At 39.0% G+C, this 26602-nt stretch overlaps 1 protein-coding gene across 1 annotated transcript in view; it reads left to right on the forward strand.

The window, feature by feature from the left end:
• The first annotated feature begins 371 nt into the window (after positions 1-371).
• LOC145985213 (uncharacterized) overlaps positions 372-26602 on the forward strand; it is a 36684-nt gene continuing 10453 nt past the window's right edge. The window contains exons 1-7 of the mRNA XM_083118957.1: positions 372-432; positions 916-959; positions 8849-8973; positions 10862-11011; positions 12947-13093; positions 15480-15677; positions 26375-26589. Coding sequence (XP_082975083.1) covers positions 8853-8973; positions 10862-11011; positions 12947-13093; positions 15480-15677; positions 26375-26589 — 831 coding nt within the window. The 5' untranslated portion in view covers positions 372-432; positions 916-959; positions 8849-8852. The remainder of the gene's footprint in view (positions 433-915; positions 960-8848; positions 8974-10861; positions 11012-12946; positions 13094-15479; positions 15678-26374; positions 26590-26602) is intronic.

Consider the following 26602-nt stretch of genomic DNA (forward strand, 5'->3'; position numbering starts at 1 on the left):
TGTTATTTTAATGGCACAGCAGAATTTATCAATCATTGCACCCTTTTGTGGGACTTTCAATTCATCCTGTACCAAAGTTGTTGCTTGAGAATAAGAACCCCACTTTTTTCCCTTTACATTTTTCGTTTGGTTGAATCCCTCCCATAGAAAATTCCTGCACACCTTGACCAAAAATAATCTTTGAAGTTCGGGAAAATTTTTACCCATAAGCATTATGCTGTGTGACCTCTCAAATAAAAATATATTTCGTTGCATTGAGAATCCTGCAAAACATACACACAAGTTTTCCACACTATGTGGCAATTTTTTCATTTGTAGAAGAATGTGATTGGTAGTTACAAGCAACACACAAAAAAGAGAATATATATTATTGTGAAGCACACAATAAGAACATCCTTTGAACTAAAATTCAATATAAAACAAACAAAGCAGGTATGATGAACATTCAGTCTTATTTCTTCCTTGCAGTAACATCTCAGGTGTAGTAAATAAAGAACAATCTATGGAAAGAATTAACATTTCTTTTTACTATTCTCCATAACATTACTGTATTATATTAATTTGTACAGTATGGAGTATTTCACATAAATAAAAGTTTGCCTATATTTTAAAACAGTATATTCATTATAACAATAATCTTCAAAGAATATTAGCAAATAAAAAATATCAGATGGTGGGCATTGCTATAATGTAATCATGTGCAATCATGATTCATCTAAACGGGTCAGGCCATAATTCAGAAATACTTTAGTACCCTTTGTGAGACTGAGTTTCTTGTATTATTTATTTGAATTACAGTGGTAAAGAGACTACATCAATTTTGCTCGTAAAATATCAGGAACTTAGGACCAAAGATTCTTTAAAAAATTGTTCTTTATCCTTGAATGAGGTGGTTAATTATGTCTTTTGTTTTAGGGACAGAGACAGGCTTTTCTATTTCCATCTGGAGCCAAAACACAGTATGTGTAAAATTGTTACGGAAATATAATATTAAAATAACTTTCATTGTATATCAATTGTGACTACTATATTCATAAAATATTACACTTGATCTTACCATTAATACAATTGAATATATTTTCAATTGCAAATTTTCATTATGGAAAATTATGAAAATTAGTACATTTGGTACTTCATCTGGTATGACCTGTAAGCAGTGCCGGATCTACAAGCTGCAAAACCCCACAGTGCACGGGGGGGGGGGGGGGGGGGCTCAGCCATTGACATAGTAGAGGTTCGTGTATGCGTATGTAAAAAAAAAAAAACACAGTTACTCAGGGGTACAGAAACAAATACAATATATACAGGTAAAGTTAAAGTTCCCTGTGCACATACAGAGGTTGTTCGCTTTATATCCGACCATTTCCGATTCGGTGCTCCCACCTGGCGTATCATGCTGGAACTATGGGTCTGCTGGCGGGAGCAGTGTTGTGTCTGACCTTGTAGGTGCGTGAGTGTTGGTAGTGAATGTTATCAAATGGTGCCGAAAATTAACCGGTATTGGGAGGGTTACGTAATGGCCCTTTTCCATGCTAAGTTTTCATACGTACGCATTGTGAAACAGTGTCGGGAGAATGGGTTAAAACTCGGGGTGACTACTATGAAAGCTATTGTGGCCCATTACACACAACAAGCTCTCCTTGCGAAACATTCACCCACGAAAACCACCAGGAGAAGGGCTGCAAGCAAAGTGTCACCCGTAGTGCGAAGGGGGATCCGTCGATTGGTGTGCCAAGAAAATCCCCCGACTCAACATGATATGGCCCATAGATTTCACATCACACCGTCAACTGTGAACAAAACAATTTGCAAGCGCCTCAGGTTGAAGTGTGTGCGGAAGGTCCATGTACACCACCTTCTACCGCATCACATTGCCAAACGTAAGACGAACTGCAGGAACCTGGCGGGTTCCAAATGGAAGAAAGTTGTCACAATGGATGAATCATATGTCCGTCTCACTGCTGGTGGTCACATTCGGGCGATCACATACCGTGACATTGATGGCAAGGGGCGCAGCAGTTTTGTTCGTCAGTGCAGGGAAAGTTTCCCTTGTGGCTTTCTGGTTGTGACGTTATTCGAATATGAGGGTAAGTTGATGATACGCAAGGTGGACAGAAACGTGAAGGTGAATGCCAGATACTTCCAAGACTCCATTCTCACACCTATCTATCAGAGAGACATCCCACAATTGTATGGAATGGACACAAACCAGGTGATGATCCATATGGACAAGGCTTCGAGTCATACTGCCAGAACATCACTACGTTTTTATCAGGAAATGGCAGATGAATTAGGAATTCATGTCATTCCGTTTGAAGACATTCCTGTGAAAAGCCCAGATGGCAGTCCAATGGATTTTTGCGCATTTGGACTGTTGAAACGACGTCTTCAACATCGCCGCCCGCTATGGTCTATGGAAAGCTTGCAGGGAGGAGTGGGACAGAATTAGCATGCCTGTCCTGCGCCGGAGCTGGCTGCAATGGAAACTGCGATGCCGGGCAATAGTCCACAATGCTGGGGGTCCAATAGAACATGATCGGTGGTGGCGGCGTGGTATTTCTTAAGGTGAGTACCCGTCAAAAATGGTCAGATATAAAGCGAACAACCTTCTGTAGCAACGTGCCATGATAATGATATGATATGATTTATTTGCATCCAAGGACTAGAATTATGTACCAGTAGGTTCATCTGTAGTATAGGACATGTCAAATAGACGTACATGATAATAAATTTTGGTAATTTTAACATAAGATACACACATATACATTGGTGTATTATAAGCCTTGCATATAAAGATATTATACTTGACAATTTTAGTTCGATGTGCAACAGCAAGCTCTGCATACATCAAGTTCTGCATGTATGGTAACTAACCATACCTTTTAACATTTATTCTGGTTACACATACACAAGACCTGGAGTCCTTCACATTCTGTCCAATAGATATGTCTGTATGCATTCAAAAGATGAGTGTTGCCTCTGTATATTCTTGTATGCTGTAAAATGAATGTTTAATTAGCATGGTTTTGATTTCATTTTTAAACCTTTCAACTTTTGGTTCGTGTCTTAACTCTCTGGGCAACTTTGTTATACAGGTCAACTGCTGAGTTTTTAGGTCCCTTCTTGTAGAGGCATGTCTTTATTCAAATTTTATCTTTATTTCTTGTGTTCAGGCTACGGATATCTTCATTGGTTTCAAAAGTACAAATATTTTGTTCGATGTATACCAGACATTCATAGATATACAAACAGGGTAATGTCAGCAAGCGGAAGTTACAGAAGAGATTTCTGCACGAATATATTTCCCATTGACCGCTGCCACAATTCGAAGTGCTCTCTTTTGTAATTTAAACAGTATGGAGCTATGTGCCTTGTTTTCCCAGCTCATGATTCCATACCTTATTACTGATTCAAAGTTTGCTACATAGAGACTTCTGACAGACCAAAAGCTGGTAATGTTTACTATTACATGCAGTGCAAAACAGACCTTATTTACCAGGTGTATAAGCTTAAATCTGCTGTTTGCTCATAGATGGCGTTACTGAGCGTATGAAGCTACCATGGGCACGCCATACCTGGTGTTTGTATGAGTTGGACATCTGCCAACATGAATCAGTGCACATCGTCAGCACGTGCAGACAACAACAGACAGTGTTCCTGTGGTAAGCATGTCTAGTTTTGTGCCAGAAAAAGAGCATATGCGGGAAGCTCTGCTTTTCTGCTTTCATTTGAAGAAATTGGCTGCCGAATCGCATTGAATGCTTGTGGAGGCCTATGGTGACAGTGCTGTATCGGAAACAACGTGCAGGGATTGGTTTAGTCAGTTTAAAGATGGCAATTTTGACCTGAGCGACAAGAAGCGTGAAAATCGGCCCAGGAAGGTTGAGGACCATCAATTGCAGGCTCTTTTGGACGAGGATGATACGCAAATGCAAAAGATGCTTGCCGAGCAATTGGGTGTTACTCAAGCAGCCATTTCCATGCGTCTACGTGCCATGGGAAAGGTTTAAAAGATCGGAAAATGGGTGCCGCATGAGAATTTGAATTTGAAATTAAAATTTTGGGTGCGTCAGCACTAAAGCTATTGTGCACCCATCACATTATACGGGGTCCAGCCCCTTATCGTTACACATAACAACTCTAACGTTGCAGAACTAAAATCATAAAATATTAAAATCTTCTGACTTTCGTTAAAAGCTTAGGCTGTAAAGGAGCACTCAGCACAAAGAAGGACAAAACACAGGACAACACAAACAAAATTATACTGGCCATGGGGCCAGTCGCCAGAGCTTCGTTAGTCTGCAGTCCAGGGTGTACTATGTGGAAGTGAGGTTGACTATTGGGTGCACTACGTTGAAGGAGCACCCCTTACACCCCAGGTGCTGCATGAATTGACCGATCGGCAGCTGGAGAGACGCCAAAACACATGCAAAATCTTGCTTGCCAGACAAAAAAGAAAATCTTTCCTGCATCAGATTGTGACTGGCGATGAAAAGTGGATATATTTCGAGAATCCTAAAAGCAAGAAATAGTGGGTTGATCCCGGCCAACCATCAACATCTTCCTCGAGACCAAATCGCTTCGGCCGGAAGACGATGCTGTGTGTTTGGTGGGATCAACAGGGTATCGTCTACTTTGAGCTGTTGAAACCTGGTGAAATTGTCACTGCCCACTGCTACCACCAACAACTGATCAAATTGCACCGTGCTCTGTGTGACAAAAGGCCGGATTATCAACAAAGACATGACAAGCTGATTTTCCTCCACGACAACGCCCCATCGCACACGTCAAGACTGGTCCAAAACTACTTGGAGACACGCAACTGGGAGGTGCTACTCCATCCCATCTATTCACCAGACCTGGCCCCTTCCGACTACCATCTGTTTTCGTCGATGGGCCACGCCCTCGCTCAGCAGCACTTCAATTCGTATGCAGACGTCCGAAAATGGCTTGATGAGTGGTTTGCCTCGAAAGAGGACCTTTTTTTGGCGTGGTATCCACAAATTGCCCGAGAGGTGGGCAAAATGTGTAGCTCGCGAGGGCAAGTACTTTGAATAAATTTCTTGTTGCTTTCTATTAACAAACCATGTGTTTTTCTGACTACAAAACAGCAGATTTTTGTTGAAGCATGTCGATGTGGTTTGAGAATTTCAAATGTTCATCTAAAACAATACCCAGAAATGTAGTTTCTTTTGTGTGCATTAAGTCTGTATTTTGGGACTTAACATTAATATTTAAGTGTGTTTAAGGCTGTGAAATTTATGTAATTTGTTTTGCTTGTATTTAGAATTAAATTATTTCCTTGAAACCAGCTATCAAGCTTTAGCAATGTGTTGTTTACTTTATTTTTTAAGGCATGCTCACAGTGATCTGTTAATATAATGTTTGTGTCATCTGCATACAGTATAGCCTGTGCCTCATCCAAAAGTTTTGGCATTTAGTTTACATAGAGCAGGAATAGGAAAGGTCCAAGTATACTGCCTTGGGGAACTCCACAATTTATTTTTTGAACTGGAGATTGATTATATATTGTATTTCGATCAGCATTTAAGTAACATATTTCTACAAATTGTTTCATTTCATGGAGATATGATCTAAACCATTTATGTGTTATTCCTCGTATGCCATAATTTTCTAGTTTGTTTAGGAGCATTTTGTGATTGACTGAGTCAAAGGCTTTTGTCAGGTCACAGAAAATCCCAAGTGTGTGTTTGCAGTTGTCAAGTGATTCACCCCAGTAGCGGCTCGTGCCTAAAATAACAGGTGAAGAAGTATATTTATAGGCAATGAAAACAAATAGTAAGTGCCAGTGTCCCCCCCCCCCCAATTTAAAACGTCTTTTTTGTCTTCATCCGTCCATCTGGAAAATGGTGTCTGCAACAAATTACACACTAAGTCATTTACTGGGTTCATTGTAGAAACCACAGCTCAACACATGAACACAACACACGATAGGAAACGCGAAACACACACGCGGAACAAGATCTCGCGAGAACGCGAAGATTTTGCCACAAGCACTGGATGCGATGTTTTCTCTGACGAGAGAACTGCTTCATCTAGAAGGCAACACCCGTTCAAGGCCAACGCTAGGTGACGTCACCGTTGCCATGACAACCGGCTAAGTTTTCCGCAACCTAGCGGTGTTTGCTCTTGGGTTGGGACGAACTCAATACGTGCGTAGCGCCGAGCGGCGTGTTATTTGAGTATTATCGTGTGCGTTCTGCTGGGAAATAGTTTAATTTAACAAGCAAATGAAAAATGTCAATATTAATTTGAAAATTAGGTGAAAACATCTGCACTTGTTGCACTTGGCCAGCCGCCACTGATTCACCCACTTGTTCAATGAGATCAATCAGGGCTGAATTTATGCTTTTTTGCTTTGTGAAACCATGTTGTGTCATGTTGGGTCATTATTTACTTTACTTTCTGCATGAAGTAATTTTATTTTTCTGCTAGATATTTTTATTCCATTTGTTATCCAAAATTTTTCTTTATTTCTTATATTTACTTGTTTTACAGGAAAGCATTCATTGTGGAGTAGGCAAATTTGATTTAGGAGGACATTGAATTTCTTATTTGTGCAGGGTAGTTGATAAATGGCATCCCACCTTTATTCCCCTAGTTTCTGCATGAATATATCAATTGACATTTGTGTATAGTCTTTTTTGTATTTTTTGACTCAGTTATTTTCTTGTTTCTACACTCTAGTGATAGAAATTGTGCTTCATGATCAGAATGATGTACACTTACATTTTTACACTGGTATTGTTTTTGCTTCTCTGTGGATGATCATGTGGTCAATTAATGAAACTGAGTTTGGTGTTATTCGTGTAGGTGAGTTGATAACTTGTTTGAGGCCATATGTGTTTAGTGTCGTCACAAAGTGTACCTTACGCCCTGTGTCTTTTAGGAAGTCAATATTCACATCCCCACATATTATAATTTCTGATTCTAGTGTTATTAGTTCATCCAAAAGCATTGTAAGTTTTTGTATAAAAGTTGCATAATCTCCATCTGGTGTTCTATAGCAACAGATAACCAAGATTTTGAGGTCAAGGAGATGTATGATGCTGAATTCAAAGTGTTTTTCAATTGGTTGTACTTTTTTTGGGATAATTTCTTTCACTCTTACACCTTGTTTAACAAATATGCTGGTACCTCTGTGCCTAATCATTGATCTACTGGAGAAGCTTATTAATTGATAATTGTAAATTTGTGCAAATTTGATTTCATCCTTTGAGAGCCAGTGCTCCATAATGCATAGAACATGTACCATTTCAGTTTCTTCTTTTATGAGAAGATACAAATTTAGCATTTTACCTGATATACCCAGAACATTTAAATGATATACATTTACACAGTTTCTATAATTATTGTCCTTTACATAGTAACTATCTCTTATTGGTGGAATTTTGTTCTCATTTGTGCCACCTATATTATTTACCATAAAAAATTGTCACTGTACTTTTTGGGCATACATTTCTTCCTGATTGCTACTCGGGGAGTTTTTTTCCATTGGACTTTCACTGTACACTGTACACTGCGTGCCTCACATATTTTCGATGTCGGCCATCTTGGAGGTGATGTGATCAGCACCAGGCTGAGGCTGCCTGTACTCCCCCCCCCCCAAGATTTGTAGATCCAGCACTGTCTCTACACACAATACTCATCAAGTTATTAAGGTGTTTTCCACTGCAGCTTTAATCAACAAAAGGTAGAAAACTATATCTCTGAATGGTGATAGGAAGAGCTGCAGCAGTGTGCAAATTAACGAGGGGATTCCCCCACCCCCAATTAATATTCTTGCTGAAAGGAAATTATTTTTATCCCTGCCAGGGATGTTTTTATCCCCCTCCAAGAAAATGGAATTGAAAGCAGAGTACACCATTTCTTAACTATGTAACAAACATAATTGAAAAATCACCCATGTCCATTAATGATTCAGTCATCAAAGATTTTAGTGCCAAGAAGGACACCATTCTGCAAACGATCAACCTCACTGAACCGAGAATTAAGTTTTCATGTCATAGTGCTGATATTTTACATGTATTAAAGTGTTCACAAGAAACTTGTAGGTAGGTTAGATGGACGTTAAATTTGAGCTTAGCAATAGAAATTTGGTCAAATTTTCAGTGTTACTAGATCGATAGCTCTTTTTATGTATGAGTTTGGATTTTCTTAGAATGTAAATATAGTAACTGTTCCTAAATTACACGTAAATGTTATTATTTACCTAGGTTAGAACCAATGTTATAAGGTATTTAGAAGCGCAAGGCAATAGTTTAGTTTACTGACTAGTAACACATATACAAATTTTCATACCCAAAAAAGTCCTGATTAGCCTATCTGTGCATAAAATGGACTAAAGAAAAACAAACGTTGCATACGCAATGAAGACACAAATACGCCACTGAGTGGCCATCCCCCAAAAGCAAAAGTTTAATTCGCACATTCAGCAAAAAAATATTTGTTCTTGTGTCACATTAATTGGTCACTCGGACTGTGATTTTTCCATTGTTTGATGCTTACAAACTGAGTTTTCAGCCTAAATAATGAAAACAGGATTATCAAGATCAGCAATGTATGCGTGATGAAGTCTGACATTGATCAACATTTATGTTAATTTGGCAAAATTTGGAAGGAACTTGGTGAGCTACACCTGACTATGTTAGTGAACAAAATTGTTAGTGAAGTTCTCTCTATTATCTCTGTAAAGGAGACTAAATATGTTAAATTAAATTTGTATAGAGCAAAACATTCTCATTGAAACAATGCAATATCTTGTTACAGTTACTATAGTTAAAAATATGAATTCTCTTATCTTCAGAAAGGATTCAATTTCTTCTAGGAAGATGTCAAACGGAGAAGGAAGCAGATTGCCATCAATGGGGCATAAGAAATCTTCTGTAAATGGCTCATTGAAGAAGAATAGTTCAGCACGGAAACAAAGTGTATCATCACAAGAACCAACAGGTAATACGTTTAAAAAAAAATCATAAATTTCAGCTTAAATAATGAAAGCAGGATTATCAAGATCAGCACGCAAGTGTGACAAAGTATCTGGCACTGATCAACATTTTATCAAAATTTGTCAAATGTTAATTTGGCAAAATTTGGAAGGGACTTGGTGAGCTTATATCTTACTCCCTCTGTCCCATAATTATTGTCCGGTACACCTTTGTTTGTTGTCTAATAATAATTGCCGGATATTCAAACTGTGACACTGGTGTATACAGAAGAAGAACATGAAACACGGGAATGAGTCATTCAACTTTATTACTCAAGGATCAGTACAAATTGTGCTTTCCATCTGCCTCTTCGTCTGTCATTCCTGTACTACCATTTTGGCATACCGGACTATAATTATGGGACAGAGTGAACAATTCATTAGCAAAGTTCTCTCTATCATTTCTGTAAAGGAGATTTAAACTTTTTAAATTAAAAATTTGTATACGAGGTGACACACACACACACACACACACACACACACACACAGACAAAAAAAACGTGCTGAACTCATAAGTTCTGGTACTTACCGCATTAGTGCCTGTTGTAGCCATCATCTTCGAAGTAGTTCCCTTCAGCAATCACACACTTACGTATTCACTGCTGCCACTGTTGGTAACAATACTGGAAGTCATTTCCTGCGAGTTCATGTAGTAGGTCTGCCGTTTTCGACTTGACTTCTTCAACTGAGTCAAAACGTGTTCCCTTGAGGCCAGACTTTAGTTTCCGGAGGAGGGGGAGGAATTTGTCGCATGGTACCAGATCCAGTGAGTAGGGGGGGATGTTCCATGAGAGTAATATATTTACTCGACAAAAATTGCTTGACACGACACAGCCTTATGAGCCTGTGCGTTATCCTGGTGTACAATCCATCCATTTTTCCACAGTTGAGGCCTCTTTCTCCTCACTTTTTTGCAAAGTCTGGTCAAAACCTCAATGTAGTAGTGCTGATTGAATGTACTCCCAGTACGAACCCACTCAAACATTACAATTCCATGAATGTCAAATAACACAAGCAGCATTGCATTAAATTTTGAGCGTGACATGTGTGCTTTTTTTGGTCTTGGGGAACCAGGGCACTTCCACTGCATGGTAAAAATCCATGTTTCGTCGATGGTGATTACGGATTCCAACAAGTCTGGTTCATTTTCGATGCGTTGTAATATGTCTGCACACAATTCTTAAAGGCAATCTTTCTGTTCCTGTGACATATTTTTTGGCACAACCTTGGCACAGATTTTCCTCATGTTTAATTCCTCTGTGATAATCCACCGAACAGATTCCCTGTCCAAGTTCACTAGTTCAGCCACTGGACGCACACTCAATCTTCGGTCACTTCTCGTACTCTGTTGATGTTTGTGTCAGTACCTGAAAACTGTGGTCTTCCTGAACGATCATTGTCTACAATACTTTCCGTCCCCTCCGAGAAACATTTTTATGCCACTGAAAGACTTGTACTCTGGACATACAAGTATCACCATATACCTTGGTTAGCATCCGGAATGTTTCCGTTGGCGAGTTTTTAAGTTTCACAAGAAACTTTATGTTAATACTTTGTTCCACTTTCAAACTAGCCATTTTCCGCCACAGCATGGTTACACGTGTTCATGGAATGACACCTCACTCGGAACTGCTAAGGTTGGGTGAGTCCACACTTCATGCAGACGGAGGAGAGGTATGGTGCTTCAACACAACACTAACCAATTTACTGCAACTGCTTCCATTTATGAAATATAAATTCAGTACTTTTTCTTTTGTCAGACCTTATACAGTGAAATATTCTCATTGAAACAACACAATAGCTTGTTACAATCGACTAGATAATACCTAAAGATATGTATTCTCTTACCCGTAGAAAGGATTCCGGAGATTGATTCTAGCAAAATGTCAACTGGAGAAGGAAGCAGATTGTCATCCATGGGGCATAAGAAATCTTCTGTAAAAGACTCATTGCAGAAGAATGGTTCAGCACAGAAACAAAGTGTATCATCACAAGAATCAACAGGTAATTCATTTAAAAAACTCCATAAATTTCAGCCTAAATAATGAAAGCAGGATTATCAATATCAGCAAAGTATGTGTGACAAAGTTTGATCAATATTTTATGTTCATTTGGCAAAATTTGGAAGGAGCTTGGCGAGCTTATATTTTAATATGCTAGAGAACAGATCATTGGTGAAGTTCTCTCTATCATCTCTAAATTATTTCAGTGGCGTTCCCTCCATGGGAACAGAGGAAACAGGATGTTCCCTCTTACTGATTGACCCTTGTAGCTATTTAAATTATCTATATTAACATAATAAGATGCTTCTTTCTTGCAAAATCAACATTTCCAAAAGTAACGCTGAAGAAAATCTTTCACAGTGGCTGGTCGTTTGTTTACTTCACCTACCCTCATAGCATAGACAGCCTCATCTTTCCACCCTCTACTTCCCGACATCGAGTATTTCCGACCATGCACAAAGGTAAACGATCCCCACGGTCCCACACAAGATGAACTTACTAGCTGTTCCCTCCGAGAAATATAGCAGATTCCCTTTTCTTAGAGTTTCTTGTTATGTGCTGATACTTTTGATTGTAGTAAGCCCATAATTTCCTAATCTCGTTACCAACTAGTGTCCGACATTCATAATGAACTGGAAAAATCTTCTACAGTTAAAGCGCTTTCTTAATTGCTTTAAGTTACCTTGGCTAAATGCTGCAAATTAAGCTTCCAAGGGAACAGCTCCAGTCCACCTGTTCCACCAGCCCCAAGACCAAAGTTTCGATGCACGCAGCAGCAGGACAAGAAATTGAATGTTGCAAGTGTTGTATGATCGACTGGCTGAAGACGAAAGCTTTTAGTTCATTGAACTTTTCAGAAAAGACAGCAAACCAACACTTATCCTAACTGAATTAAAAACTAAAATGAAATCGTACACAAGGCATTTTCATATGAGTTACAACTCTGTAAAATGATTAACTGGATATTCTTCCAGTGGCAAATTATATTGTTGTCCTTGTTTGTTCCTGAGAAGGGAGTTTGGAACAGTTCAGGATTTGTCACATTAACAACTTCTACAAATCTAGCGTGTGTCATGAAAAAACTCAGCCATCTGTATGCCATTATTGGATTTAGGATGTTTGAATTACAAGAATACTCTACTCTTTGAAAAAAAGTCAACTTAATCTACGAATAAAGAGATGAAACAAGTTTCGACAAAACATATTTTTCTCTATCACTTATAAATTGCTTTTATTAAATTTTTCTTTGTTGCGAATCAGGTGGCCGCGGTGGCTCAGTCGGTAAAGCATCTGACTACCATGCTAAAGGTCCCGGGTTCGTTCCCCGGCCGGTTCAAATCCGGGAACTTTTCTAACGGTGGAAGCGGCCCCGGCACCCAGCCAGCGTCGAATAACATGGGTACCTAGGGGAAACCCTGGGGGGTAAAGGTGGTCAGGGGCATGATGCTGATCACATCACCCCCACTCACGACCGGATCAAGAAAGTGTGGGGCGTTACCCCCACACCCCCTATACGCCTTCATGGCGTGGTGCTATGCACAGGGGAACACTTTACCTTTTTACCTTTTGCGAATCAACGATTTTGTTTTTAACGTTTTCTTCATATTATATCATATTTGTTTTTAAGATATTATTGTCACATAATTTTAACGTGCCTCACGTTTGTCACTTCTGACAATTTGTAATATATGTATTGTATATTTATTTTGGTTCATTTCAATAAGGGTTTGAAATATACTTGGTTTACTGTATTATATTAAGACACCCACAGGGGGGGAGAGGGGAGTACAGATGCAGGTGACCTGTTCCACCTGCCTGATTTAGAACTGCACGTCACTGAATTATTTGTATAGTGAAATATTCTCATTGAAACAACACAATAACTTGTTACAGTTGACTATATAATAGCTAAAAATGTGTATTCTCTTATCTTCAGAAAGGATTCAGGATATTGCTTCGAGCAAGATGTCAACTGGAGAAGGAAGATTGTCATCCATGAGGAGTAAGTATTCTTCTGCAAAGGACTCATTTCAGAAGAATGGTTCAGTAGAGAAACAGAGTGTATCATCACAAATATCAACAGGTAATGCATTTAAAAACCTTCATAGTACATATTTTAGTGGAAACTTGAATATATATTCCTGTACTTTTTAAAAATTAAAAAAAAATGTTCTTAGTGAGAAAATATTGTGTGGTTGGGAGACGATAATAAATATAAAATGCACAGTACACAGTTGACTGAAATAAATTAACATGTTCTGAACGAAAGTCATCTCGTTAAAAATTTTATAAAATTAAAAGAAACGATAGATAAGAAATGTTGAATAAGCTAAGTCTTTCAACACATTCAGGGAAATAGAAATTGAAGGTGATTTCAAAGAAGTATGATTGAACATTGTAGAAGACAACACGTTAAGTCATTACATAACGTTCAATTTCCAAAGAAGTACATGATTTCAAATGTGTAGTTGTTCATCAATAATGTGTCCTGCACCATGGCCATGAGGTCTAGGCATCAGACTTAGGGTTTGGGATGCATGCTGGTTCGAGTCTCCTAGGGGAGGAAGTGTAATAACTTTTCTCCTGAGATTTTGTTTCAGCCTGTGTATGGGAGCAGTAGCCACACACCAATGTTAGAAATTTGGGGAGCTATGAATGAGTAGCATAACCTGGTCATGGAAACCTAGAACAATGACTGGGGGTTCATCGTCCTGACCACATGGCACACCGTAACTATTAACAGTTGGATGTTAGCCCACCTCTGCTTAGGTATGTGGGAATGGGGCCAGCAGTCGGTAGGTAAGCCATGCCCTCAAGTGCTGATGCTCTGAAGGTTTTATATTCAGTGGACTCTTTTTAATTCAAACTCCATGGGAACACACACACAAATCGAATTAACAAAAAACATAAATCATTAAAGATTATTTCAAGGGAAATAATCTTCTGTTCCAATTAAAAAGAGTTCACTGTGTGTGTGTGTGTGTGTGTATGTGTATTCTATGTGATCAAAAGTATCCGGACACACAGCGAAATATGTGTTTATCGAAGAGGGCGACACAGTGCTGCCATCTACCGCATGGAACACATGGTCAGCGATCTCAGTAGTCTGCAGGCAGGGCAAGACAGTAATATGGTATGGTCTGAGGAACTCACAGACTTTCAATGTGGTCAGGTGATTGGGTGTCACTTGTGTAAGAAGTCTGTGCACAAGATTTCCACCCTCCTAAATATCCGTAGGTCCACTGTTTCTGATGTTATAGTGAAGTGGAAACGTAAAGGTATGTGTACAACCCAAAAGTGTACAGGCCGACCTCCCATGTTGACCTCTAGAGACAGTCGAGTGTTGAAGAGGGGCATACAGTGTAATCGTCAATCATCCATTGCCACCATCACACAGGAATTCCAAACTGCATCAGGATCTACTCCCAGCACCATGACTGTTTGGCACGAGGTGCGGCAACTTGGTTTCCATGGCCGAGCAGCTGCCCATAAAACAAACATCACACACGCAAATGCTAAACTCCGCCTCATGTGGTGCAAGGAGCATTGAAACTGGACCATAGAACACCCTTGTGTGGAGAGATGAACCATGGTACATGTGGCGATCCGATGGTAGGGTGTGGCGAATGCCTGGTGAACATTATCTACCAGCCTGTATAGTGCCAACAGTGAAATTTGGGGATAGTGGGGTTACAGTGTGGTCATGTTTCTCCTAGAGGGGGGGCTTGCCCCCCTTGTTGCTTTATGTGGCAATGTCACGGCACAAGATTATGTTGACATTTTAACCTCTTTCATGCTACCTACCATCGAAGACCAGTTCGGGGATGACCATTGTCTCTTTCAACACGACCGAGCTCACTGCAGGATTGTGGGGGAGTGGTTTGATGACAACGTCCCACTAATGGACTGGCCTGTGCCGAGTCCAGATTTGAATCTCATAGAACATCTCTGGAATGTTTTGGAACGCCGACTTCGACCCACATCGATACGTCTTCTCATTTCGGCACTCGAGAGGAATGGGCTGCCATTCACTAGGAAACCTTCCGCCACCTGATTGAAAGTATGCCTGCGAGAGTGAAGGCTGTCATCAAGGCTAAGGGTGGGCCAACACTGTATTGACTGCCAGTGTTCCCGATGGAGGGTGGCCCAAACTTGTACTTCATTTTCAGGTGGGTGTTTGGATACTTCTGATTACATAGAGTAAATATGTACAGACATTTATGGGTTATGTATGATAGTATTTAATACAGAATATGAAGAATAATCACATTCATATTAAAATTAATATTTATTTAGTGTCTTCAAAAGACACAATGTATTGTACTTTAATTGTTGTAATGTTGGCTCTTGGAAAAGATGTGTGTACAGTATATTGAAGTGCTGAACATATTTAAAAAATCCAGTCATTTAAGAAATGCTTCATACTAACCAATTATTATATCAGATATATTACTTCTAATTAATTACAGGGGAAACACTCCCACATGGAAGTTCCTTTACAGACAGCATTTTAGGAAAGCCAAGTTTAGAGATGAAAAAAAGTTTTCCATTTGAGAGGTCTTCTGAAGAGGCTGGTTTATCCACACCAGAAGAGGTCCTACGTGGACAATCTTCTGAACAGGCTTATTTATCCCCAAGGTCAAGTACATCATCAGAAGTGCCACAAGGTCAGTTCCAAAGTAGTGAAACTCGATGAAAATAATTTTGTGTGTCAGCGATTCCCAACTTGATCTAAGCCAAGACTACGTAACTCCATCAAAAAGAAAAAAGTGAAACTGATTGATTTCTTTGACATTCCTTTCCTGCCTCTGTTGGCTAATCGCGAAGATCAGGATGAGTAATAATATGATAGGACACTCACAAAGAACACCCATGCCCAGTTGGGATTTGAAACTGCGACCCTTAGTATCATAGCATGCTGTGCTAACAACTCTGCCATGGATGTTGACAAAAACAAATAAATAAAAAGTTAAATAAGTAGCATAAATTCTGAGGTGAGTAGATTCAAATTTTGAATGTAGCAGAAAGTTTGTGTTTGTAATTACCATAAACATACTTGAAATCCAAAATATATTTTAAGTCCACACTGAAGGGTACAAGCATCAAAGAACATTAATAAGAATAGCTTTCATCATCCTGTTTAAGAATAGATATTTATGAGAAAAATTATACTTACTGTGCGTTAACGTAACTTATGGTGCATAACTGAATGAGTGTGTGTGTGTGTGTGTGTATGTATAAAAACAGTTTGCCTTAAATTCTGCCAGTCAACCTAATATCACTGAAACTGTGATGATACTGCATCAGAGAAAAATCAAGCAAACTGAGCAGAAGAACCATTCCTCGAAGTATGCATCCCATAAATATTTACAGTGATCAAATATAATTTTATATTACATCACTACAACACTTCATACTCAGTAAATAACAAAGTCTTGATCATCTAAGAAAAAAGAAATAAAGAGGAGTGGCCAGGATATAAACTAAAACTCTTCATTCTTGACAAAAAAAAGGATAATTGTGTGAACCTCTTACTACTGATGAAAAACTATTTACACCACCTTAATCTTTGTGGTAACAACCATGTGCTGGTGTTCCGAACGATATTTCACCACAAATCAAGGAAAAGATGCACTTTGCAGAATTGTCTGGTATTCTGCAAGTTATCATTACTGAAATTTTGCCTAATATGAGAAATTTGCCTGTTTGTGTTCAAATGTGAGGACGATTCTCTCCAGGTGAAGCAAAACCTGCTGAGTGTTTCAAACTGCACATAAATGTCTCTTTTTACAATATGATTTATTACTGGCTGATACATTCTAACTTCATGGAATGTAAGAGAATGAAAACTTTTACAAAAGCACTTTCATTTAGTAAGAAGACTTATTTCGAAGTTGGATACTCTCAGTTGGCTCTGAAGTGCTTATGACAATAAAAATAATACATTGTCATAACAACATTTGAAAATGGTTAGGCTAAGTTCAAAGTTCCACATTTGTGCAATATTTATAATAATTTAGTTATATGATTGCTCAAAATTTTATTCATATAATGCAATTAAGTGTCTGAAATTATTATTTAAACTAATTTTATTAAATATGATGTTTAAAAAAGCCAATTTGTATATCATGACAAAATTATCAAATTGTGCAATATTTTGAATTCATATTCATAACAGTTATTTTTGACTGGCAATATGAAAAACAAATATCTTCAATCATGTGTGTTCTTTCAGACAAGAAAGATATGATTCATTCAAATTTATAATTAAATTTATTGAAATTGTGTACATTTGCATCAGGCGCGGTTGGCCCTATAGCGCACAGGATCAGTGAACCCCCAGTAATATACAATAATCACCTCGAGAATGAACAATAAACAATGTCTTTACATTTCCACATTATTTCGCTAAAAATTCTACACAATAAGTCATGTATTTGTGCCCGTAATACGGCGAACTCTTTTGCTGAGAAGAAGAAACCGCGAATCGGCCGCCCTGATACAGACCCTCAGTTGAACCTCCACAGGACAGCTCTTGCCATTGTGAAAGCTTCGCGCGGGAGCAGAAGCTCGAGGAGGGTATAGGACAAAATACATGGAAGATGAGATTGCAGAACCTATGTCGACACCCAACGGTCATGCGCAGTTCGTTCTCTCGCAGAAGGCGCGGGACAAGGCTCCGATCTCGCTGCTTCCTCCCTTCCAGTGTTGCTGTGTGCGGTTCAAGTTTGAAGCGCACACATTACATATTCAATATTCTCTTTGTATCATTTTTGCACCGAACTTCTTGGAATAAATGCAAGATTGTGGCAGAGATGGATGAGTGGAAACAAATAAAAGCTGGAATTAGATGCGATGAATTAAAATAAAGGAGATACATTACCAAAATAGCTCGTGCATGCATTCAGAGGTTTTTCCTTAAAGGTGGAAACACTTCGGGTTCGCGAAAGAGAAAGAATGGCACGAAGACGTGACTCGTTGTCGCTCGGTGTCAATCGTCTCAAGTTTGTTAGTTTTTGAAGTGCTTGGATACTTGTTGGAAAGTATTAAGTGATGCTGCGAGTGAAGCGAGGGATGGACTTTACCTAGGTTATGTCATTTGATGCATTGTAGGCGTTGCTGTCTGCGCAGGTAAGAAATGACCGATAGAAATGCACATAATTAACTTAAAATAAACTTCCTTGTCCACTAAAAAAAAGCGTGTGCTGGTCGACCAGCCCCAAATTTGAACAAAGCTGTCGCGTATCAATGAAAAGGGTCTCAGGTTTGATTTCTATAATGCACATGCCATTAGTTGCCATTTCCCTTTAATAAATGTAGGACCAGTTCTGATTAATCGGCATGGACGTCCGGAAGGGGAAAAGGGGGCCGCCCCCCATGGAAATCGAAAGTAAACCAAAAATTATATATTACACGCATATAATTTAATGTCAGTCACAATAATTTTTGGTAATTATTATAAAAGCGTTGCAGCAACTTCAGACTGAAAGAGTGTTTTTTGCTCCTCCTGGGGAAAAAAAATATATTACCTGCCCCTACTTGAGGACGTCCATGACATTCCAAGAAAACTCAACTTTTTTCATAAAGGCACAATTTATTGTAGTTTCAGCCCTAAATTTATTCGCACACCCCTAATACAAAACCTTATACTCCCAGGTAAAAAAAATTCTGGACAAATCTTTTAAGCCCTCCCCCATCCTTTTGTTAGGCGAAGGAAGTCTATTTTGCGGAAACTGAATATATGTCACATGACTTCAGTGAACCCCCGGGTAAATAATGCACGAGCCAAGCCTGATTTGCATTGGCATCAAGGTTTATATACAAAGGTCAACTCTTTAAAATTGTTCAATGTATAATATGATGTCATACTTGGTATTTTGTATCAACATTCAAAAAATTGTAATTGTAATCATGAGATAAGTATATTGTGATATACATAGTAAAATAGCTGTAACAGAGCAAATATGTACATTTACTACACAAACATTCAAGCTGTTAAGCATTTATGGACAAAAATATAAAACAAAAAACAATTGTAGATAACACATACTAAAAAATCTGGTTTGCACTAGTTGCTCTAATACTAGTTGTCTGTGACTTTTGAGGAATCCCATGAGGGATGGAAGATAAGTAAAAATGTGGCTATTCGTGAAGGATTGATATTTGTATAAATCTTGATATTTTGAAAGATTATACTTTGCAAGTTAATCTTTAATAGTTTGTTTAAACTATAAAGAGACATCTTGTTCATAACAGAATCTTGAAAATGCTTTTATAATGGCATAATCTTTAAAAAAAAGATTTGGAACTTGTGAAAAGTGCCAAGTTTAAAAATTGGAAGCAGGAAATTATTATCTGCTTGCATCTGCATTATCAAGCTAGTAGATGAATAACGCATTACCTGAAATGAATGTTTTGAGAAATAAGACAAAGTGAGAGAAATATCTTCTGCAATTTTGGATGTGAATTAACCATATGTGGAGTTTTAAAAATTGAAGAATGGAAGCCATCTTGTAAACCTGGTTGAAGAAATTGACATATTGAGTATACTCAGATGTAGAACTGATGCATGCCAAAATATAAGAAAAAGACTTACTCTACCTCACAAGGAGATAATAAAGAAATATTTTCTTCATATAAATAACATTTATATGTTATAAATGTTCTTGTAAACAAATGCATAATTTGATGCTCTTGTAACTTTTATTTCTAGTTTTTTATCAATATAATAATTCTAAAAATATTTATTATTGTTTGAACATAAACACTATTCACCAGCATATGTAAGCTGGTATTCCTTTTCAACATATATCCTTAGCTTCCTACTGAGCTATAACATTGATTTTGAATTTTTGACAGGTATATACATAAAATGATGTGCCAATCAATACTTCATATATAACCGAGGACATTTATCAAAGTGATTGATTAGCTGGGAGAGATTAGACTGAATTGTCTTCTCGATATTTAGTCTCACTTTCTTCTCTTTTCATCACGTTCCATCGTCACATATGCTATGTTGCCAAATTCACAGGACTTTGAATTTTTTCAGGGCAGTCAAATAAAGTGTTACAAAGTGTACATAACCTGTGTGTTCATTGTATTCCAAAGGTGATGTCATCTTAATTTCGACTGTTAATAACATCAAAATTGTACAATACGTTCACTCTCAGGATTTGACATACAATGCCATGTCTACATCTATATCTATCTATATATAAATGTGAATGAAAGGAAGGAGGGCCAAAAGGGCTACTTAGCAAATAAGAAGGAACCAGGAAAAACCACCAGAGACTGGAAAAATTTTAAATTTTCGTGGCCACGGGGTGCATCATCCGACATGGAAAAAAATTGGCATAATTGGAAGTGAATATTCGACCTGCAAAGTTGTCAGGTCCAGACTGAATGGAGGAAGAAGAGAGAGGAAGTTATAAAACTGATGGGCCAAGATAATGACTGTTGCTAGGAAGAAAAAAGAAAGGTGGAAATAATGTAGAGCAATTAATTATACTATGAGGAAGGAAATAGTATATGAGAGGCAGCAAGTAGCTGAATTAATGTTAAAATATGAAGGAAGACAAAATTAGGACTACAAAAATTGAAATGTAGACTTGGCAGAGAAGATAGCTATAGAAACCAAGAAAAGGTAGTAGAGAGGTTGAGGAAATGGGAGTGATTGAGGGGATAAATTGAGTGTGTTGAAATAATTCAAAAGGCCAGAAATAACAAGGTTCCTCAGAACTACTTGATAACCTAGAACTAAAACAGAAATATGAATAAAAGAAGCAAGAGGTTTGCAAGAAAGTAGTGTATATACTAATGAGATGATGTGAAAATCTGGAACCTTTGCAGAATGATGGGACTGTTTCAACCGGGAGAGTGGCCAAACAAGGAGAGATGATTTCAAAAGGAAGGCGAAGAAGCAGAATCTCTACTCTTCGAGTTCTTGTTCTACAATTTCCTCTAATTCATATGAACTGAAATTAGGAAAATGACAAACTCCTGAAAGAGAACTAAGAATTGCAAGTATGAAGAATGGAAAAAAGATGAGATGTCTTGTGACTACCCAAATACAAATTGTTTCTACAAATCCTTTAGCATGTTTGGTTATAACACTCCTTATAAGTTCTCTGCTGCAAGATATTTAAAAGAACTGATAATGTACCTACATCTAATGAACATCCCTATATTTTATAGATTACAGATATTGCCCTCTCTCATGGTTGGAATGGTTAGGCATTGTTTGTTGTAAATGGGAAGTGGTGAAAAACTTTCGAACATTTCTGCACTGCCTTGAGAAAGCATTATGCCTCTACTGAGGCCAAGCAAGGGGAAATGCTGACACTGAAGAACAAAAGATATTCCAGTGGCCTGTCACTTAAAAATATTGCTGGGAAACATAATGGGTCATATTGTAATCCTGTGGATAGTGTACGTGGTTATACAACCTTAGTGACAATGAAGTTCGACCAGTCACAAATATAGGAGTGCGTTGTGAAAGAAGGAGAACACATGCATATGCTGAACATATTTTATTCAGCAGGCTACAAGGAAACCGTGGTGTGGGAATAGTGCTAGGACCACGTGTGAAACATAAAGTTATAGCAGTGCGTTATGTGGATGACAGGATTATAATGGTGAAACTTCAAGGAAAGAAGAAAGACTTAGTGTTAATTCAAGTGTATATGCCACATAGTGGGTTGTCAGAAGAAGAAGTGGAGGAAAACTATGAGAAGATAGAGGAATTGATGGAAAAAGAGAGAAAGGGTTCGTGCATTATCGTAATGGGTGATTGGAATGCTGTAGTAGGAGAAATGCAGGATGGAAGTACAGTAGGAAGATATGGATTAGGCGAGAGAAATGAGAGAGGGGAAAGCCTGGTAAATTTCTGTAAAAGAAACTCCCTAATTGTTGGAAACACACTGTTCCAACAACATAAGAGAAGGAGGTACACCTGGATATGTCCAAGAGATTGTAAAAGATACCAGATAGATTACATACTGGTACAAGAAAGATTTCGAAATTGTTTGAAAAATGCGAAGACATTGCCAGGAGCTGACATTAATTCAGACCACATCTTGCTAATAGGAGAAATCAATGTTACATTGAAGAAGATAACCCAAAACCAGGTGAGCAAGAAACCCCACTTAGAGAAGCTAAGGGAAGAAGACGAAAGACAAAAATTTGCAGAACATTTCCAAGGAAACTATAATAAGTTTAAAGCTAGTTGTAACAATAAGGATGAGATGTGGGATGGAATAAAAAGCTGCTTACAGAAGGCAGTGGATGAAACAATAGGCTACAGGGAAAGGAAAAGTGCAAAGAAACCATGGATTACTGAAAGTATGCTGGAAAAAATGGAAGAATGTAAATACAGAAGAGGGAAGACATAATTACAAGATACTGAATAACCAGCTAAGAAGAGAAACTGACAGGGCAAAAGAACAATGGATGAAACAAAAATGTGAAGAAATTGAAGAACTGGAAAAAAGAGGAAGGTATGACTTGATGTATCGTGAAGTAAACTGCTTGGGCTTCCAAAAGAAGAAATGGAAAACAATGTGGATGATAGAAGACGAGGAAGGATGTGAAATCACAGACAAAAAAGGAATATCGAATGTGTGGGGAAAGTACGTTGAAGAGATCTACCAGAAAGAGAATCGCCCAGACAGTCTGAATGTAGAAAATGAAGACGACGTGCCTGACGATGAGAAAGGATACTATATCCTGAATGAAGAATTTGAGCAAGCACTCAAAGAAATGAGGAATGGGAAAGCAACGGGCACTGATGAAATTCCTGTTGAACTTATCAAATGCCTGGGAGATGGAAAAAGAGAAATACTGCACTTATGCAATGAAATCTATGAGAAAGGGGATTGGCCACAAGATTTCACGGAGACTGTTTTGGTACCTCTGCAGAAGAAAAGCAATGCCAGAAAATGTTTTGAGTACAGGACAATCAGTTTGATATCTCACTCGGCAAAAATTCTTCTAAGAATTCTGAACAGACGCCTATACTCGAAGGTCAGTGGCGAGTTAGAGGAAGAACAGTTTGGTTTCAGGAAAGGAAGAGGTACAAGGGATGCAATTGGTTTACTGAGGACCATTGGGGAAAGATATTTAGAAAAAGGAAAGGAGGTGTTTGTAGTATTTGTAGACCTGGAGAAAGCCTTTGATAGAGTGAATTGGGTTAAACTTTTAGAAATTCTGAAGAAAATTGGTGTAGATTGGAAAGAGAGAAGACTTCTAAGCAACTTATATATGAATCAACGAGTTAAAGTGAGAACAGGAGACGAAATGACAGAAGGCTGTGAAATTGGAAGAGGAGTACGACAAGGATGCTGCCTATCGCCTACTTTGTTTAATATTTATTTAGAAGATATAGTGAAAACTTGTTTCCAGGGCACAGGAGGTGTCAAATTAGGAGGAAGAAGAATAAACTGCATAAGATTTGCTGATGACATGGCATTATTCGCTGAGGATGAAATAACCATAAATAGTATGTTAGAAGAGTTAAACAGCAGCTGTGAGCAGTATGGGATGAAGATTAATGTAAAGAAGACAAAGGCAATGGTTATAGGATGGAAACCAAGGAATATTAATGTGAGAGCAAACAGTGAAAGAATCCAGCAAGTGGATAGCTTCAAGTACCTCGGATGCACTATAAGCAGTGACATAAGCTGCAACCAAGAAGTGAAAATGAGAATCGCAATAGCAAAAGAAGCTTTCAATAGAAGAAAAAATGTTTTTTGTGGACCCATGGACATAGGTCTAAGGAAGAGATTAGTGAAATGTTTTGTGTGGAGTGTAGCACTATATGGTGCAGAAACCTGGACGTTGAGAAGAAATGAAGAGAAACGACTCGAAGCTTTTGAAATGTGGACATGGCGAAAAATGGAGAGTGTAAAATGGACGGACAAGGTAAGAAACGAAGCCGTACTGAAAAGAGTTGGTGAAAAAAGATCTATACTGGAGACCATCAAGAAGAGGAAAAGAAACTGGTTAGGACACTGTCTAAGAAGAAACTGCCTGCTAAGAGATGCCTTGGAGGGAATGGTTGAAGGAAGAAAAGTCCGTGGAAGAAAGAGATATCAGCTTATGGATGATATTAAATTAACTGGGTCGTATGCTATTACGAAGCGTAAGGCAGAGAACAGGGAAAGCTGGAGATTGCAGTGAAAAACCTGCCAATTAGGCAGAAAACAATGAATGAATGAAAAACATGGAACAAAGGAAAACATAAATTTCCGCTGCAACGCAGCAATGTATGGTGTCCACACAAAATAAAACATTTTCGTCCATCTACACGTGACATTGAAGTTCGACCACTGTTAGAGGGGATCCTGTTTACCATGGTGTGACGCCGCCCCGTCGGCGAATAACTATGGCAATGTGTCGGGGCATGCTGCGGACGAGTCGTTCAAGGTATTCCACATCGATGCAGTGCCATTCCTCCTGCAGGCAGGCAATAAGAGCAGCCACTGTCGTGGGTCCCCTCTGTTGCACACGTCGCTTAAAAACACGCCACACATTCTCAATGGGCGAGAGGTCGGGACTCCATGGTGGCCATGGCAGAGTTCGCACGTGATGGCGAGTCAACCATTCTCTTGTCAGCCGCGCTGTATGAGGTCTGGCATTGTCGTGTTGAAAGATGAGACGCCACCTGTGGAACAGGTGCCTTTGCACTGTGGGAAGATGCCGCTCCAGTATGCGTGTATAGGCGTGTGCATTCACAATGCCCTCACAGACGTGTAGTGGGCCAACCCCAGATGCCGTCATGCATCCCCATACCATCACTGACGCAGGTTTCTGTACCCGACGTGCATAACATTTTGCTTCATTCTGTTCCTCCTTCCGACAAATGACTGTTTTCCGTATTTTCCCGTACACAACAATGAAAATGGATTCGTCCGTCCACAAAACCCTGTTCCACTGCCGAAATGTCCATCCCCGGTACATTCATGCCCACCGTAGTCGATTGCCTTTGTTCAACATGGAAAGGAAGGGTTTACGTTTCGCCTTGTACACTCGGTAACCGCATCGCTGTAGGTAACGGCGAATGGTTCTGGTTGACACTTCAATGAGAAAGCGTTCTCGAGTCCACAGTCGTAATTCGGCCACAGAAACATGATTGTTGGTCTGGATATAGTGCCTAAATATCCGTAGGTCACGCACGCTCAGCAGGCGTTTTCGACCGGGGTCCTTACCTGGCTCTGTAGTACCCGTATTTTGGTGGTGTTTGATGATGCAGTGGACGGTTGACTTGGGTAAGTTCAGTTGGCACCCTATTTCCCGTTCACTGAGTCCATCCTGTTGCAAGTCCACCACTCTTCTCCTCACGGTGTTGTCAATAGGTTTACCCCTTGCCATGGTGATGATGCACTGCTGTTCCTCGGTGCACAGCACGCGCTTATATACGGCGGACTCCCTTATCGTGTCCGTGACGTCATGCTTCCGTCGAATGCACCATTATCTGGACTTTTCCGTATGGGTCTGGTGCCTGGTCGAAGTTCAATGTCACGCATATAGTTCCCCGTTTTTGTTCTTTACGTGACCTTGGGTGCAACATGCTGGGATCACGATTCTTGCCTGCTCACACGCCTCCTCTTACACACATGCGTCACTTCTGCGGGTCACCCATTCCACCGCCTATGCCTCTGTGCATTTAATCACGTATTCCTTTCTGGTCGAACTTCATTGTCACCAAGGTTGTAATTCAACTTACTCTCCGAGTTTATCAGTTGGTACTTACACGCGATCCACTCAACATCGACCAACTTACCAGTTTTTTAGGAAGGTATGAAGCCCTGGAGCAACTGGGAGGCTGGAGAGGAAAAAGTCCAAAATTCAAGGAGACCAAACCAAGCTAAAGTCAGGTAATTGATGTACTCCAGAAATCATACCAATTCCAAGGAGGTGCCTGGAGATAATTGAAGATATGCTAAAGAGAACTTTAATATGAATGCCCGTCATTGTAACATCCATTGAAGGGAAGAAAACAGAGTCTGGATCTTCAGAAGAATGCACTACGAAGGATCACAGCAGCTCTCCAGAGAAGATAGAAAAACATCATTCAGAAGTAGTAGTTTGTATGAGGATAAAAATTTCTCACCACACTATAATAGCTGGAATCAATTGGAGAAGGAAGGAAAGTGCTACGCTGTCCAAAAGTTTTGACAGTGAAGAAACTAATGTTAAACAATTGGATCTTCCTAATTGGTGAAATTGTACACCTTTCTACACTCCATGAAATATATGATTGAATTAATTTTGAAGATATATTTTGGGATACTGTAATGTAATTATCAAGATATGCTTTTACATTATGTACCCAAAAATTAATAACAACATATATTTGTTGCAGGTGCAGGACAAGACAGTGAATACCTGAAGAAGCACGTGGGGATTCCTCTAACATTGGCTTTAGCTGAAGTATGTGTTAAGAAACCAAAAGATCCCATACACTACTTGGCAGCTTGGTTGATGAAATGGAGGTGGAATGAACAAACAAGGGATGCTAAATTAAATGACATAGAGGAATTAAGATTAGAACGCACAAGGATGTTGGAGGAGGAACTAGTAAGTACATAAG

The sequence above is a fragment of the Lepisma saccharinum genome, chromosome 3, assembly GCF_977018435.1.
Source record: "Lepisma saccharinum chromosome 3, izLepSacc3.1, whole genome shotgun sequence".
In the NCBI taxonomy this organism is placed as follows: Eukaryota; Metazoa; Arthropoda; class Insecta; order Zygentoma; family Lepismatidae; genus Lepisma; species Lepisma saccharinum.